Raw genomic sequence first — 18,971 nt, 5'->3', positions numbered from 1 at the left:
GACGTAATAATGACAGCTCAGATAGACATAAACACAAACCTTAGAAATCACAGGAAAAGAAATAATATCAAACATAATTATTATTATATTTTCCATCAGTATCATGTACAGGAAAAATGTGAGAAAGATGATAATTCTGGAGCATCAGTATACGTAGGTACTGTAAATAAAGTAAAACCCGGTTAAAAAAATACTTGTCCTGAAGGTTTATTATGGAGATCTATAAGAGCCGTGCCACACGAGTTTAGTGTGCTTGTATCACAATCTCCACGCTTGGCAGGCGCGTTGGAGATATCACACAATCCTAACTAATCCTAACTAATATTATAAATGCGAAAGTAACCGTGTCTGTCTGTCTGTCTGTCTGTTACTCTTTCACGCCAAAACAACTGAACGGATTTGAATGAAATTTGGTATACATACGGTCTAGACCCTGGGAAAGAACATAGGCTACTTTTTATCCCGGAATTGCCACGGGAAAACTTTTTAAGGCGAAGCGAAGCGCGCGGGAACAGCTAGTATAAATATATAACACAATAAAATTAAGAAGGTAACGAACGTCTCTGTATTTAAACTAATCTGTCCCAGCCGGAGATCGAACTCTGGGCTTTCGGTGCAGCAGTCAGAGTCAACTTTCTCTAGGTATTGCATTTGGCAACAACTGAAACTAATATTCGATCCCGGCCAAAAATAAAATTGAGTTAAAGATCTATATGTCAGGCAACTTATTTAACAGATGAGCAGATAGAATTTTTATGTGCCTGAATACCAGACTGAACAGATACCCGTATGTCTTGTTCAAGCATGCTAATCAACCCATACATAACAAATAGATACACAAAATCTGTATCTATAAAGGTACTGTTAAAAAAAAGGTTCATTTCTTATTACTTAATGTAATGTCAATACAGATTTACAATAATGACCAGTGTAAAAGCAAGTAATAGAACTTTCATCACTCATGCTTTGAAATAGGTAGACCTGCCTAATAAGACGCATTAAAATAGCTCTTTTTATGGCCAGGAAAAATTAAGTAACAGCCCTCTAAGCACGTGATGATATTTACCTTGTAATGAAGTAAGTACGTAACGTAACTCTTTGTTACTTATATATTTTTTTCTACTTTCGTCCTATTTGTAATGAAAAACACAGTGTTTACTTCGGTTGAATCCCTCGGGTAACATAATAAAATATGTACTATTTTCCCCTGAGTTTAATCTCCTTTCCTGCTGGTTCAGTCTTCAATACATCCAATGACTCACTGAGTTCACTAATCACTTCACTACCCAAGCGAGTGCTCGTAATTACGACAGTGTCAAGTTAATTACGATATCCGAGGAGCGCTCCACCCATCAAATTGTTAAAGTAAAGATAAACAAGACAGGGTGATGTATCGAGCCCCGAGTAGTCGATGGTTTGAGCCATAAGAGAGGAGCGAATTTCCACCACTTGCTTTTAGGCTGCATTTTCAGTAGGTACGCAAACTGCTCGTTACAAGGCGCGCGTAAGGCTGCCATTGTCTAATAAGTTAAATTGCGTAGAGTGAGTGCAACCTAAAGCTGGCCATAACACTATTTAAATATAATTATATCGTTTTGCAATAAAAAATTTAATCAGTAAACTCGAAAGGCGTATGGTGCAATAGCGTTGTCATTAAAAGTAAAAAAAAAACGAATTTTGAAGTGAATTTGAATGTAGTTAACTACTAACTACGTTTACTAAAGCAGAAATATCACATTATGGAACGTAAGCTTCCTACAAAACTGTATGGAATTCCCACGATTAGCAAGTATATTATATTCTATATGTTATACTTACTGATTCTAAGAGAGACGCACACTACCATAGGGTTCCAGTTTTAGAGACAAAAATCTACCGTAATATTAAATTAAAACTAAATTCGCGAACGCCACCGCTAACGCTTTTGCCTCGACCGACAACTGAAAACAAAGCTCGACCACGCAGCCGAAGCTTTTTCAGGAGTTATTCGCCAGTCGAGCTCGTGCGAGGACGCGAGGCGCACCACAGCTCACGCTGTCCCGTTCTAACACCACATCACGATAATGTACAAGTGAAATAAAACATTCTTCTTCAAGAAAAGTGTATTTAAGAAAACATTAGCATCATGTTTTGTATAAGAAGAACTTTGAGGTTGTGTTCATTTGATTAAACAAGTGATATTGAACTTTCGGTTAAATATTCATTGTAACGTGTTGCTTGATAAGGAAGATCCTGGAAACAAGGTGAGTTTGTGGAAAGAAAACTATTTAGAAATTCATGAGGACTCACAAGTGGGTCTCAGTCTCAGGAGAATTAAATGTGAAAGTAAAATTATCGGCATTGGCTACATGTTTTGGCATCAACAGTTGGTTTCGGGTAATTAACTGTGGATATGTCTATTGTCTATGCACAAATAACTACAACAGTGTTTATTGTATAGGATTGTGGCAGCGCCAGAATTTATAATAATAGATAACTAGCTGTTCCCGCGAGCTTCACTTCGCCTTAAAAAGTTTTCCCGTGGGAATTCCGGGATAAAAAGTAGCCTATGTTCTTTCTCAGGGTCTATACCATATGTGTACCAAATTTCATTCAAATCCGTTCAGTAGTTTTGGCGTGAAAGAGTAACTGACAGACAGACAGACAGACACAGTTACTTTCGCATTTATAGTATTAGTTAGGATTAGGATATACACTAACAAGCAATTAAAAAGTTCCACTTACAACGTGCGAGCACCAAAAGACCAAAAAATATAATACCTATTTGAAAACAGCATTACGTTTTTAGTTGGTAATATTCTGATGCGTTGTTAAATGCGCTGTTGGTGCTATAGAGTATAGTCAGTAGTCACTGAAACTTTTTCGTTGCTAGCGAGTGTATGTAATAGTATAGTAGAGAGGTAGGTAGGTACAGTGCCACAAACTTATCTGTTCCGGTGACAGCTCACATAAGTGTCTAATATTTCTTAATTCTATAAGATTTTAAGTTTGCTCGTATTGCTAATTCGCCCTTGCGGTGTTAATAAACCCATCTAATCTTTTACAATATACAATTCATTAGTAAGTAATGAGATATGGATCAATTTAGTTCGCTCTCACTGGAACAGATAAATTTGTGGCACTGTACCTACAGGCAGCTTCATAAGTAGTTATACAATTCACACCTTGTCAAACTCAAATACACTTTCATCATCAAACATGACAGTTTAGTTTGACAATGTACAAAGGTATAAGTAGCTAATTGAAGATGACAATATTGCAATGTATCATATCAACTAATTGATTAATTAATAGATACTTTGTAACCATAACTGCGTTGTTTATAGCAAGACAAAATGACACGTGTGGAGTTTTTTTTTTTAAACATGCTTTATTAAAATGTACCAACACACTCTAATATCTTATACATACAAGATGATCATAATCATCAAATAACATAAGTATATTCATTCTTTAGTGTCAATCAAATAGTGACATAGATCCACCGAAATCATTGTTTAATGTTAGTAAGTACTTGGTTGAACTATGTGCTAGAGTAGTGTGCTTTTAGTGCTTTACTGAGTATTAATTTTTACCCGACTCCCTAAGAAGGAGGGTAAGGTTTTTCTCGTAATGTTCACACATGCTCATCATTCATAAAAAAGTGGAGCTACTGAGACTTTTTGTCACAGTACAAGCAATTGCAAAGAAGTGATACAGGATGATATTTTATACTTAAAACTGTTCAAACTGCGTTGGAAAATGTATTAAAACGTTGGACTGGAAATGATATAGAATAATTACCTTCCTACGATCAATGACTCTTCCAGGCCTTACGTAATCTCTACAGGAACTCAATGGCATGCTTAGTATTGCTTAGTAGCATTGAGGCTACTTAACAATATTAAATTAAATAATAAGCAGCAGCGCGTAGTATTTTCTTATGAACCTAGACAAGACGAGAGTGATGTTTTTTATTTTCCAAAACCTACGTTTAATTTAGATCGAGATAACGGTATGTTATCAAAAACAATGTAAGTACATCTGGTCACAGTAGTGTGCGTTATCAGAAGCTGGCTTCAACCAAAGTACCTATTTTTGGAAACATTGATTAAACATGTGATAGTACGTAAACATTAATATTATATTTATAAATATTTTTTATACTTAAACCTTTCTACCTACATGTTTAATAAACTGTTTAGGATACCACTGACTCTCACACTACCACTGATAGAAAGTATTAGGGTAACGTAACGTACCTTGGGACGCTTGTACCTCGGGACATTGATTGTATTTCAAAAACCGGCTAAATAAACACATTAAAATTCTACCCTAGGCATAGTATTTTACTCGCTTGGCAAAACTAGTGAGTCTCGTGATCATACCAGCATCGAGTGTGTGGTGAAGACAATATGAAGTTTTTTGGAGTCAAAAGTAGCTTTTGTATAGTTTTTTGTGTTGCTTTATCTCATTGAGGCATGCTCAAAATAAAGACATGGATGTCACGTATAACTTTTCAGTTATTTAATTTTATGACATGGCAATTATCTGAAAGATTCCTAAATTAAAAATAAAGATATTTAAATTTTGGTTAAATATTGCTTTTTTGTACCTTGGGACACGATTCAATTTGTACCTTGGGACACTGTTTCCTATGGCTTTGTACTATGGAAAATGCAAACATCTAGATAACGCCTTATATCTCTGTTATTATTAGTGCCAGAGTGAAACTAGACAGAAGACAGATGCAGTAAATCAATAAGAACAGAGATATAAGGCGTTATTTAGAAGTTTGCATTTTCCATAGTACAATGCTATAGGAAACAGTGTCCCAAGGTACAAACGTGTAACGTACCTTGGGTCAAAACAAGCATTTTTACTTTTATCTTAATTTAATAAAATCTGGCCACACTAAAGCTTTAGCACAAATACTAGTGATAATAGATTATATATCCTACCGAATAAAGAAATTTCACATTAATATCTTAGTTGTACGCTGCGATAGCTTCATTCAAAGTTGGGGTAGTCGAAAATGTCCCTAGGTACGTTACGTTACCCTACCTATTAAAATAGGTAGGTAGGTGCTTATTATAATATAATTTATCTATAAACTGTCACAAAATTAAGGGTACTTATAAAATCATAACATGCATGTGTTAACTTTCCTTATTTACCGGACACGTTCAGTTAGTTTTCTCCATTGCAAACTGATATAGGCTTTTAGAGTCAATAGCATAAACACGATTAACAAAATATCATTTTCACACTAACCTAGCTTGCCAGTCTTGTCTTTAAGTTATCTTTAAGTTATTTATAAAAGAAGAAAGGGACTGATTGATTGGGCATCAACGCACAGTCGCACAGCCCAAACGGCTCATGCTACAATCATGAAACTTGGAACGTACATAGGGTTTCTTAGGTAGTGTAAGTGAGCACTAAGAAAGGATGTTCAGAAACTCCATCCCTAAAGGGATAAAATAGGGGATGAAAGTTTGTATGGAAGTCCTTCAGTTTAACGCGGAATTTCCACGGGATTTTTTCAAGTCGAAAAGAAGCTCGCGGAACAGCTAGTTTATCTATAAAGTACAAAAAATAAGAAGTTGAGTACATAGCCCGTGGAAGCTTCTACTGAATGTAACGGATTAAAGCCACATTGCAGCAACTGCTTTTTTGTCACGATTTGATGGCGTAGTGGTTAGTGACCCTGACTACTGAGCCGAAGGTCCCGGGTTCGATTCCCGGCTGGGGCAGATATTTGTTTAAGTACAGATATTCGTTTAAACACAGATATTTGTTTAAACACAGATATTTGTTTAAACTCAGATATTTGTTTAATCACACATATATTTTGTTCTCGGGTCTTGGATCTGCCCGTAAAATGGCAATAGGCCCGCCCCCTACTACATTGGGAGTATTGGGACTAACATAACACTCTGGTGAAAAGTGGGTGCAGCAATGCACCTCTGCCTACCCCGCAAGGGAGTACATTAGTACAAGGCGTGAGTGTGTGTGTGTGTGTGTGTGTGTGTGAAATTACGTAGATTATTAAACTTACGCTCTATATCTTATGAACCTAGACAAGACGAGAGTGATGTTTTTTATTTTCCAAAACCTACGTTTAATTTAGATCGAGATAACGGTATGTTATCAAAAACAATGTAAGTACATCTGGTCACAGTAGTGTGCGTTATCAGAAGCTGGCTTCAACCAAAGTACCTATTTTTGGAAACATTGATTAAACATGTGATAGTACGTAAACATTAATATTATATTTATAAATATTTTTTATACTTAAACCTTTCTACCTACATGTTTAATAAACTGTTTAGGATACCACTGACTCTCACACTACCACTGATAGAAAGTATTACCTATTAAAATAGGTAGGTAGGTGCTTATAATATAATTTATCTATAAACTGTCACAAAATTAAGGGTACTTATAAAATCATAACATGCATGTGTTAACTTTCCTTATTTACCGGACACGTTCAGTTAGTTTTCTCCATTGCAAACTGATATAGGCTTTTAGAGTCAATAGCATAAACACGATTAACAAAATATCATTTTCACACTAACCTAGCTTGCCAGTCTTGTCACGTCATGTTCAATAAAACAAATAATTATACGAACGAAAGCTCACAAAATGTTTATAATTCAGTCATAACAATTTCATCACTGACTCGTTTTCGTCTTCATAATAATTTCGTTCAGGAAATTATAGTTACAAAAATAGTTACAGCACATGACATGATGTATAAACATAAATGACATTACATCACTAACTAGCATTTTACACAAAACATACGTATAACTGTGCAATGTGCATGAAAATCCATGAGAAAATTTCCTGGCTGTAAGTAACAAGGGTATCAAGTAACATCATAACATAACATGACCAAAGATAACGATAGAGTTTTATAAAATGAAATTTTTATCTTTAAGTTATTTATAAAAGAAGAAAGGGACTGATTGATTGGGCATCAACGCACAGTCGCACAGCCCAAACGGCTCATGCTACAATCATGAAACTTGGAACGTACATAGGTTTCTTAGGTAGTGTAAGTGAGCACTAAGAAAGGATGTTCAGAAACTCCATCCCTAAAGGAGTAAAATAAATAATATTTTGTATGTAGGTACATAGCCCGTGGAAGTTTCTACTGAATGTAACGGAATGCAGCCACATTGCAGCAACTGCTTTCTATATCTAGACAGTAGACTTTTAAGTAATCAGTGGCTCTAGGTATGACAAAAAATATAGGTAGTTTATAAATTATAAAATGTAGATATGTACGAACAATGTGCAATATTGGCGGCTTTATTTCTATTGAGAGATTTAATAAAGGCAATTCTCGGTAAATACAAAAATTATGAAATGACGACCGAATGGCGTAGTGGTTAGTGACTCTGACTACTGAGCCGAAGGTCCCGGGTTCGATTCCCGGCTGGGGCAGATATTTTTTAAGTATAGATATTTGTTTAAACACAGATATTTGTTTAAACACAGATATTTGTTCTCGGGTCTTGGATGTGCCCGTAAAATGGCAATAGGCCCACCCCCTATTACATTGGGACTAACATAACACTCTGGCGAAAAGTGGGTGCAACAATGCACCTCTGCCTACCCCGCAAGTGAGTACATTAGTACAAGGCGTGAGTGTGTGTGTGTGTGTGTGTGTGTGTGTGAAATTACGTAGATTATTAAACTTACGCTCTATATTGATGGCTCTATTTTATGTTGCTGTAGGTATTTTCCTGGTCAAATTTTGAAAGAAGAAAGAAATAAAGCTGCCGATTTCCGCGCACTGTCGCGCTATAATTTGGCTGCACCTAGTGCTTCCAGTAAGTTTCTCCATTCTATCTACAGATAAAATTTTACGAGGTAAAGTGCTTGTCAGCGGTATTTCGTCCAATACTTTCTGCCCTACAACAAAGCTTATTCGGTTGTACCGTGTACCGTTTCTACCGAACGAAATTTATTCATCTTCTAGCATTTACTGTCTTAAATTAATTCGTGATGAAACAGTAGAGAATGGAATTAACACGGCCAGTTATAAAGTTTAGTATTAATAATAATAATATGTGGGGACATCTCACACACGGCCATCCGACCCCAAGCTAGGCAGAACCTGTGTTATGGGTGTCGGACAGCTGATATATCTACATAAATACATAGATAGATACATACTAAATATAAATATCAACACCCAAGACCCGAGTACAAATATCTGTGTTTAAACAAATATCTGCCCCAGCCGGGAATCGAACCCCGGGACCTTCGGCATAGCAGTCAGGGTCACTAACCACTACGCCATTCGGTCGTCGATATTGAATAAATAACTTCATGTTTTACCTCGGGGGACTTTATCTTTAGTATCGTAAGATAAAAGGTTGAGTTTTAAATCGAGATTAATTTGGAATATCTCTACATTGTTTTTCATTAGAGTTTGTGCCCATACATTTTATTTATTCAGTGATATAAAACGGTACAGACATAAACACTGTACCGGGAACTTTGCCGGCAAAAACAGGCACTATTATATTTAGAAATACTGCGAACGCTCGACTTATTTGTGTATAGTACACACTTTCATCACAAGAAATTGTGCGCGCAGTTTGGAATGTTTAGTACAGCAGTCATTAGTGTGACGACAATTTAAAGGCTAATTTATTTCTGCAACCGTAGCTTTATACCGGCTGGTGCAAGATATTTATAGAATTGCGTTTACTCCCTAAAATTTCGATAGGATATTTTAAATAATATTACTCAGTTATTTATTAACATGAGGCCAAAAAACATGCAGGTATGTGCGTCGTCTAATTAATATACTTAAGTACTTAAAACATTTTTGATAAGCATTTGTTGTAATAAGTAATGAAATATATATTTTGCATAATATTCTATCTTGAAGGGAGGAGATTCAAATAATGTGAAAATAGGGCGTTTTACGGAAAGAAAAAATATTTTATGTTTAAAAATTATACTTTCAAAGAAATATATATAATACATACCTATTCGCTCGACTCATCCAAAAATCAAACTTGCTTACCTATCGAAAAGGTCAATAATGAGAAAAAAAATATTCGTAAATGCAGGTAAAACATAACTTTAGCTACGTAGCACCGCAATTTACTGAAAACTATCATAAAAGCTAACAACAGCCGAGTATGTCTCCCATAGGACATGCCTTAGCGTAGACTAGTTCAAAGAGAATTTAATAACACCATGTCCTAGACTCGTCTCTCGAGACCGTAAATATAATCCCATAGCAATATATTTAATAATTTAACGCCATATCCGGCGTCAATGCGTCGTCGTAGCTCTATTAGCATAAACTCATAAAGTCCTGGTGACGCCATCTTTGTTGCTATACGGCTGTATAACGCTATACAGGGTGTTGCACAAGCGAATGTAAGCTCAAGGGGTGAGTCACCATGACATTCTGGATTTAGAATGCTTATCTATTACACAGAGGAGAGATTATGCATGATTGTAAAAGATAAACTCGATAACTACTGTATGTAGTAACTGGTGACTCTGCTATGCAGAAGGTTAAATCTTCGGTTCGGGCAGATATTTGCTCAAAGACAGATTTTGTGCTGTGTGATATCGCCATTCCGCACACCAACCGCCACCGTGGACACATTAATAGCATCATACCATTTCCCACCAATCTGGTCCACTGCGAGTGATTGGGTTCACATAATCTAGATGTGCTAACTAAAGTTTTTGTTTTATTCTCAGATACTAGATTTACAGATTCTAAAAGGTTCATCAACCGTCAATTGTCCCGCGATCAAGTGACGTATCGTTCTATTGGCGGGATAATCGACTGTTGATGAACCGCTCAGAATCTGTCAATTGAGTATCCGAGATTAAAAAACAGACTATAAGCTAAAGTAATTTTCTTTGCTCCAGTGACAATGGACCCTGACAAGCTGTCAACGGTATCCTCAACGACAGAGCGCCGGCCCCTCATGGCGGCCCTGGTGCTGGAGAGACGCATCCTCTTCGGCTGCACCATCCTCGTGGGGCTCAGCACCTTCATCTGGATCACCGCCGTGTGCACTGATAAATGGGTGCACATTGAGGGCGGGAATGGTAAGATAGAGATGGAAATAAAACTTTTTTTTTTTAAGTTCTATTAATTAAGGTTAAGTTCCCTGAAATAGGCGAAATCGAGTACCTAACGTAGCAGACTTTTGAACAGTTGACATGCTACACCGATGCGCCGCGCCGCTAACTCAGTCAGCGGAAAGTTTGCCAAGTGCGAGTTCTACGAACTTTAGTGATATTGAGACTTTTACATAATATTCTACAGTTAGGGTCCGGGGAGTTTTTATAAATCTATAAAGATAATACCTACAAAAAAAATCTCCATTTCATTTGTTCCATTATTTTAATGCTTTTTAGCAGTTTTTCTACAACACAATTAGGTTTAGCACCACAGTTTTAAATAGGACACAGTTTATAGCCAAGTAAAACGATCACAACTGAAGAGAAGAGAGGCATTCCGAAACCCATAAAGAGTGTTTATTGAGTCTCATTTGAAAGAGAAACAGCTTGCATCGTAAACAAAATGAGTGGTCTATCGAGATATTTGAGATATAATTAGTTAAGAGTAAGGTATGCACCGGGAGATTTATTTATAATTCTTTACGTGCTTACAAATTGGGTCAGTGACCGTCGCAACGCAGTCTCAACAAATTTTACGTAGGTAGTAACTCGTAGTAACTAATATTTAATCAGTCAACATAATAATATGTGTGTGTAAATGAATAGCTTCTTCATATCCACTTAAAACCCTTGAAATCAGACACAATAGAAATCTATGGTCGTCAGCCGCATATGGCGACTTCGAGCCTCAATAGGATAATTCTGATAAATAACGGGTAAAAATGCAGAATGGTAACAAAGAAAAGCTCTGGTTCAAGCTCGCTTGCGTGTCACCCACCCACATGACTTTGCCTTTGGGGATTACGATCGTTTGTTAGCACGTATGCCTCGCACGCAATGTGTATGTAGATATACATAAACCATAGCTTTTAAGAGATGGCCGTGCACAAATATACTTAATAAATATAGCTTTATTTATATGGGGACAGTCACCAACTTATTACACACACGTGAATTTTTAGAGCATGATGAGACTTAGTTAAAGGCATTTCTTACGTATTTCGATAAAAATAAACAAATAGCCCTCCACCAGGTGATTGATGTAATTTAACTTGAACACGAAGAAACTATTTCCAGGCAAACCAAAAATAGGCCAGTTCATGCGTTGTAATACTTTTGTTCATATTCATTCGCGTAACGAAATAAAAATAAAACATGCAGCGCGCATCCGACAACACACACGAAACCGATCCCGTCTACCGAACCAATAAACTACAGACACATTCCGAAACTAACTAAATGGCCGCATTTATTTTTCAGCGTCGGAAAACAAACATTGGCGCGAGCGATCATAAAAGATTCAAAGGAAAAGCTTAGTTATTTAACAGCACTATGCGTGATGTCACAATCCATTCACTAACCGTTCTCCAGCTGGTTTTTAGAGTGGCCTAAAAAAAGATTTCATTTCTAAATGGATCTAAAAAAACCCTCTCACATTCAAATAAAAATAACCCTTACATCCTATCCTATTTGGTATATTATTAGTCAGTTTTCCGCATGAATCTATACGTTCATAATTATACTAAACTGTGCAGAATTATAAAGCTAATGTGTCATTTAGTAACCGACCGTCGTCTAAGACCGACAATCCGTGCCGTCCTGTAGAGCATTAGTACTAGCCACAATTTGGCTTAAGGCCAGATTTGGCGTCTAACGATGTAATAACTAAGTCATTATCTCTTCAAACTGCCGAACACCCATTTCGTATTCCCGTATGCTGTATTGAAGGCACTGAGATAAATCTATTTTTGCACTGAAAAAGTAACTATAACAACCGCTTTGTGACTCTTGAGTACGAAATGACAGTACGTTCTCAAGGGACACAATATGTTTGCATCATCGCATCGTTAAATTCTGGCTTTGTTGTCTGTTTATACTTCTTCTTAGCATGTCGTTGACAAATACTTCTTACATCTGAAGTCAGATTCTGTCAGTCCGATCAGTTGACCGCTTGTAACTGCCCTGTAACCGCGCTATAGACGCATATAAAGTATAGTTGATATCGACGTCGCTTGATGATCTTCTTTCATGCACCCCAACAATTTAGGACCATTAATGCCGAGTTACACAAAGGAACTTTAAGCTAATATCATCATTAAATATATGCCTCTTTCTCTCCGTGTACTCAAAGCATGATAGCAAGACATTAGCTTAATTCCTTTCTGCAACTTCCATCTTTTATTGTTGTGCCGTGTAAAGGCGTTTACAGACCCGCAATGTGAGTACTAACTAGGGAATACAATCCCGGCCTTTATTTGAGATCCCGGGATTTCGGGACTGGATGAAGACAATCCCGGGATCCCGGGATAGTCCCGGGATTTGGGTCACAAACAAAAACACGTCTAACGAATCAAAGCTATAGGTTTATTGAAGACACAGTATTTATATTTATATATAATTTAACTTTGTCAGACCATACATATACAATACAATACAATCCTCTTTATTTGCACAAAAAAAAAAACAGAATCAATACAAAATAAAACTTAAAAATAACAACAGTACAAAAAGGCGGCCTTATTGCTTATAGCAATCTCTACCAGACAACCTTTGGATGGAAGAGAGTTATATAAATTAAAAATAGGATTAGAGGTAGTAAGTTGAACAAAAAATATACTTCTTAAAAAAAGATAAACAATAGGCTACTTGACTCTTTTTTAAAGTAGGTCTAATATGATTAATAATTATTGCTCTATTAGACCAAACAACATACTCTATATTTTTTTGGACCTTGCAAATTGCAAAACTGTAACTTAAAAGTTCAACTTTTCATAAACAGGGGAAAACGATGTCAGCCATATTTGTTTATAAATTATCACATCTGTGACGTCATACGAGTAGAAAACAATCATTTGATATTTAACTAATGACAAAAAAGCTACGAGAATACCCTTACATACTAATTTACCCTTTTTTGTCAATCCCGAAAATCCCGGGATTGGCAAATTCTAATCCCAAAAATTTCGGGACTGGAAAATGACCGGGATCCCGGGATCCCGGGGATCGGGATCCCGGGCTTGTATTCCCTAGTACTAACCTTAGTACCTTTGTTCGCAGGTATACACTTACCGTCGACGGGCCGCTACCTCATGTCGAGCGAGTCCGGCGTGTGGCAGATCTGCCGCTACGTGTTCCAGCCGGTCAACGCCACCATCGTGCTCGCCAACGCCACCTCCACTACCACGCCGCGCCCCAGAGACCAAATCAGTGGATACTATTTTACGAGTAAGTGACCTGCTGCCACTACACGGGTTCTTTATTGACGATGCAACCTGAGCTGAAACTGCTGAAAGATAATATACCATAAATTTATTCAGGTACAAAAAACACAGTGAGTTCGGCGAAACATCTTCTAGTACTCGTATTTGTGGAATAAATAATATGTTTTGATCAAAAACAAGTCTTAATCTGTAGGTGGGTGATTTGTGTTAACTTATGAGGCGTCTGGCGTTTGCCTCTCATCCACTTGCTTACCTTTCTATTCATGCGGTAGTTAGTTACATCGTCCATTTTTCTCTTCTCAGCTTATGTTAGCAACAGGTGGTAATGAAGATTATTTATTAAAGCCTAGCCAGTTGCCTATTTAAAACCTTACTGGAGCTACTTTCGTGGAACTGTTTTATTACATTAAATGAAAAATAAATTTAATATTGTAACGTGGCAAAACAATATCTCAGAACTATTCGTTTCATAGCTCTTATAGAGGTAGAATTGGTAGGTCATATAGACTATCAATAATATCCAAAACGTAACGAAAACGCATTAGGTACGTATGCTATGCACTAACACCAGACGTAATTTATCAGTTTCAAATATTTTTTCACCTCCCTATTAATAATGATGGTTTTACGACTTGACAACTGACCAAAAAATACGATCTTGGCCCACGTTTCGTGTTTCGAATGGAAGCTGTGGGATTATAAATGACTAAATGACACATTCTTGGAAACAAAAACATTTCAGCTTCAGTTTATGTTTTGTCGAATTGAATTTTATTATACATTATACAACCGTGGCGTAGCCGTGAACCGCGGAAGATAAAATTAAATCATCGCCCAGCAATACGTGATCAATTTAAAAGAAAAGGTGACTGATCTACAGTGCGACAAACTTATCTGTTCCGGTGAGAGCGAACTAAATTGATCCATATCTCATTATTTACTAATGAATTATATATTGATATAGATTAGATGGGTTTATTGAAACCACAAGAGCGAATTACAACTACTGGCAAACTTAAAATCTTATAGAATGAAGAAATATTACACATTTACGTGAGCTGTCACCGGAACAGATAAGATTGTGGCACTATACTCACGACGCTATCACGTCCCTCCAGCTATAATCCTCAAAAAATAAAACCTAATAAAATCGATTTATAAAAATTGCAAAAAATAATCATGAAATAGTCACAATAATTGTCAAAAAAATTGTCGTATCATACTTTTGGAGTTATAGCTACATATGTTGGTGAGGATTATAGCTGCAGGGACGTACGCTATCTATCGGCCCTCTCTTGAGGATGTTTGATTTCATATAGAGTAAAGTCTGTGACAGCTTTAAAATATAAACGCATTCGAATCAAAACTATAATTAGTAACCTTAACGAAACATCCAAACTCATAAATTCACTCCAGTCACTGAAGTATTTTTATAGTTACTCAAAGGAAGAGAACTATGCATAAAATTTTTGAGGAAAATAATAGAGGAATAAAATACTGTAGGGAAAGTATACAATGTATTATTGGCCTTAAATATATCATACATCATAAATTAGTAACCTTACGTTCTTTTTTCTTTCATATAATACCTGCATATATTTGCATAACTAATATAACTAGGTATACTACCTATTAAGAGTAGACTAAGAAGAAGAAGAAGAAGAAGACCGAAAGAGTTGGACGTTCATATTTATGCTAAATCAAAGCGACTCATGATTTTTTTCCAAATGGAAGTATTGAACTCCATACCAACATAGATTTCGCGCTAACTTAAATATTATAAATGAAGAATGTTGTGTTATGACTAGGTCGAATGATTAATATTCTATACCTTACATAAGTACTATAAATCTACCTAAATAAGATTTGTTACTTTAAAAAATAAAGCCTAATATAATCATTTATATCTTTATTTTAGGTATAAAAAGCCCCTAAGAAAATTAAATACAATTTCCTCTATGTATTAACATTATCAATATTTGTAGACGTTCGACTTTATTAAAGTTTTCTTTTCTTCAGTAAAGCTTATATTGAGGTTACGTCACACTGTGAACCCGAGTGTTATCGGAACCACGCTCGATAAGGCGCGTTCGAAGCCGGATACATTCCAAAATATACACCAAGAAAATTCTTTCAGCATTTTATATTGCTTTAGGAATATCAACCTAATTCTATTAGACAGAATAGTTCTAATTGCACACACGGAAAATCTATAAAATCGAATGGTCTTCACATACTCAATGAACGAGCAAAACTTTTATTTAAACTCGTAAAGAACCACAAACATCAGATCTCTTTGTGCAAAAGTCGTTTACCTTTCCACTGGATAATAGTAAAAAATAACGGCAAAGGCAAAGAGACATCATTAAAATGTCTGGTCTTTTTGATTAATGCTAAGACCAGCTGTAAATGACAAGAAAGTTTTTCTGAAAATGACTCGTTAACGATTATTTTGATGAATTCACTGTTCTGGAACCCTATTCAGTGCAACACCACATTTTCTAAATGATATAAAGTTACATCGTATATTATAAATAAATTTGCTAACATAACAAAGTACAATACATACACTACAACATAATTTTGAAATTCTTAAGCTTTAATGCACTCCGAATTCACTATTATTACCTATAATGTTACTGATTGCATTAACTGAATAGGAATTAAATAAATATGCAGACAGAAACAATGGACAGTTTTTATTATAAATGGTTTCTGCAAGCTTATCAAGAAAATTACAAATTACATTAGTAAGAAGTTTTGAAACATCTGCTACAGCGCATCTATCAGGGTTTAATTGGACCGTGACGATAAAGAAGCTTAATAAATAAGGGTGACAACTATTGTAATGTTTGTTTCAGAATGCACCAACTACTTGGCACCAACGATGGTGAACGACAAGCCGAACGACCCAGCGTACGACGAGAATGTTGCCAGTGAGTCATTCTATCTAATTCTCGCCTATCTAATAAAGTAGACTCCGACAATGCTAACTTAACGCGTAATATGGGAGATATTTTGGCTATGTAAATGAATCAAGAAATACAACGACAGTATCAGAAATAGCCCTAATAAACGTTTTTTGGTGTTGGCTCTTGTTTCTCAATTCAATTATTTTTTAACGGACTTTGTACCGATACTATAGACCTATAGAGTATAAAAATATAATCATAATTTATTTTGCTTCACAAATTTAAACAATATGGAGCAAATACTTGCAGAGTCAAAAGGGCACTTTTAATGTAAAAGAAAAAATATTATAATCTACCTACACCTAACCTTAAAATGGATAATTAAGTAACTTACCATAAAACATAATCTAGCAATGTTCCTTCTTCCTGACAGATTACGTCCGTACCATGGTCTCCTTCGGCATCATCAGCCTGTTCGTGATGACGATGGGCTGCGGGTTCTCCACCTACACCTTCAGGAATCCAAGATACATGTTCAAAAGACTGGCTGCCGGCATTCATTTTATTAGTAGTAAGTTTTATTCACTAGCTCTTCGGTTTAGTAAAAGATCGAAAGACACAAAATAGAGAGATGAATATTTTTTATGCACTTACTTAGTCAAAACATCTAAAAGTTAAGAGACTTTATAATGAATTACCTTATTTTGAACAGTGTGAAACTTTAATTTCTGGCCAAACTAAATTTATCCCTTTTGCTAATGCCATTTTTTTCAGCTTAGGTATATTTTTCAAATTTATGGTTAACAGTTTATTGAATTTTCAGCCGCATGCACTTTTGTGGTGGTCCAAGTGATGATGTCCACGGTGGATTATTTGCGGAAGAACGTCAAATTTGTCTACCCCGATCGTGCTTATCATTAGTAAGTGTAATAAAAATTATGGGCAATTTCAGATTCATTAAATTATAATTATGTTTTATAGACTTTATACACCAATACATCCGAAATGAACGATTATGATTGAGTATTACTTTTTTCAGTTCTAAAATTTGAGCACAGTTTCTACTGTCATCCACATTCATAATCATTTCAGTCATAAAGCCAACGATTTACCTACATTAAATGGGCAATCAGCCTTAATTTTGTGTTCTTTGTAGCCATCTTTTTATTTTTAATATTTATTATTGCTTTTCAGTTACCACTTCAAAACATTATTTTTTCATCAACAGTTTCAACATCAGCTTCTTCCTGGCCTGGTTCGTTGTGCTCGTCAACTGCTTCGCCGCCGCCGCCTTCCTGTGGTACTCCAAGAAGAGGAAAGGAGACAAGGCTGCCACGGAGGAACTGGGCATGGCCGATGAACCAACCATCATCGGGCGATGACGCTCTTTCTGCCCAATACCCGAACAACCAGCCAAACGGTTGTGAATCTGCTTATTCTACTGAACAGTGCTCAATGACCAATAGTTGCTAGCAATGTTCAAGGTCTTCCACGGTAGTGTTCGCTGAATCTCTTGCTCAGAGACTGATATATGCTTAAGGTCATCTCAAAGGAACTGAAATATAAGATTGTCGTCCATAATATACACTACACAACTTCCGTTCAAAATATTTTAAGGATAAAACTTTCAAACTTTATATTTTACGTGGTTATTTTTTACTTATTTATCATACGTGGACTATTTATAAATATTGGAACTACCTATATTGAATGCCATACAAAAAATACACATCTGTTTTTATATACTTAATACATTTTTTTTCTTTATATGTATTATGAGTATAAGAAAGCGACTCCCCTCTGGCTTACATGCGCTACCACTCAGTGTTAGTATTTTATCAACTCTCAGCAACATGGTTTTCTATTTATTCCTTAATAAATTATATAAGAGCTTGGGATATATCTTAAATAAGTACCTATACTTAATGAATGTGTGCTACATTATCCTTAATATTATATTATTATATGTACTTAAATGCTAAGCATAAAATATTTATACGTTACACTACCTATATGCGTCACAATCTCTATTCTCAACTTTATGTTGTCTTTATAAACCGATTTGCAAGTTTACCTATTTTAACGTGATTGTGAAATTATGTAAGGTGTATAAAGCAATTAAAATATTGTATATTATTATAATACCTAATCTGATCGATATTGTATTTGTCTGTAATTATTATGCCGTTTGTGCACGGCAAAGCGTTTAGTTTTGTTCTAGTCATAATTATAAAAAATATGTTAAGTTGTGAAAGAGTTGTTATTGTAATTCCAATCAAATGCAAGTTTGTGTGATTTGATATTTCTCTATAGGTATAAATGATACGTGTTAAATTAGTTCTTGACTTTTTATCATCTATTAAACTCCTTAAATTCTCTTTGTATTTCTTTTCATTGTTTAACAAGCGATAATTATTATCAAAGCGGTGGGTGTTAAAACTGTCGTGTTAAAATATGATTAACATACAATAGCTTTTATGTTGTGTGGAATTTTGGGTTGGAAAAATGTCGTATTGGGATCAGTCACTTTCCGCAAGCAGCTATTTTGGGATACAATGTAGAAAGTCTGGCAGATTGCCCACACAGCGGCCGGTCGCGGCGGGCGACACGACCCAACGCCAACATCAACAATAGGCACGTTAGAAAATCATACTATTGAAGGAAAGACCGTGAGACTACC

General features: G+C 35.7%; 1 protein-coding gene across 1 annotated transcript; it reads left to right on the top strand.

The window, feature by feature from the left end:
* The first annotated feature begins 1,986 nt into the window (after positions 1-1,986).
* On the top strand, positions 1,987-18,669 carry LOC105383646. Its single transcript, XM_038108781.2, has 7 exons — positions 1,987-2,243; positions 9,901-10,083; positions 13,216-13,383; positions 16,241-16,315; positions 16,725-16,862; positions 17,115-17,211; positions 17,520-18,669. Exons 2-7 carry the CDS (start codon positions 9,906-9,908, stop codon positions 17,671-17,673), a joined length of 810 nt encoding a protein of 269 aa, XP_037964709.1. The 5' UTR covers positions 1,987-2,243; positions 9,901-9,905; the 3' UTR covers positions 17,674-18,669.
* The last annotated feature ends 302 nt before the right edge of the window (positions 18,670-18,971 follow it).

This window comes from Plutella xylostella, chromosome 17, assembly GCF_932276165.1.
Source record: "Plutella xylostella chromosome 17, ilPluXylo3.1, whole genome shotgun sequence".
Taxonomy (NCBI): domain Eukaryota; kingdom Metazoa; phylum Arthropoda; class Insecta; order Lepidoptera; family Plutellidae; genus Plutella; species Plutella xylostella.
Note: the sequence above shows the minus strand (reverse complement) of the source record. Positions and strands in the feature narration are given on the sequence as shown.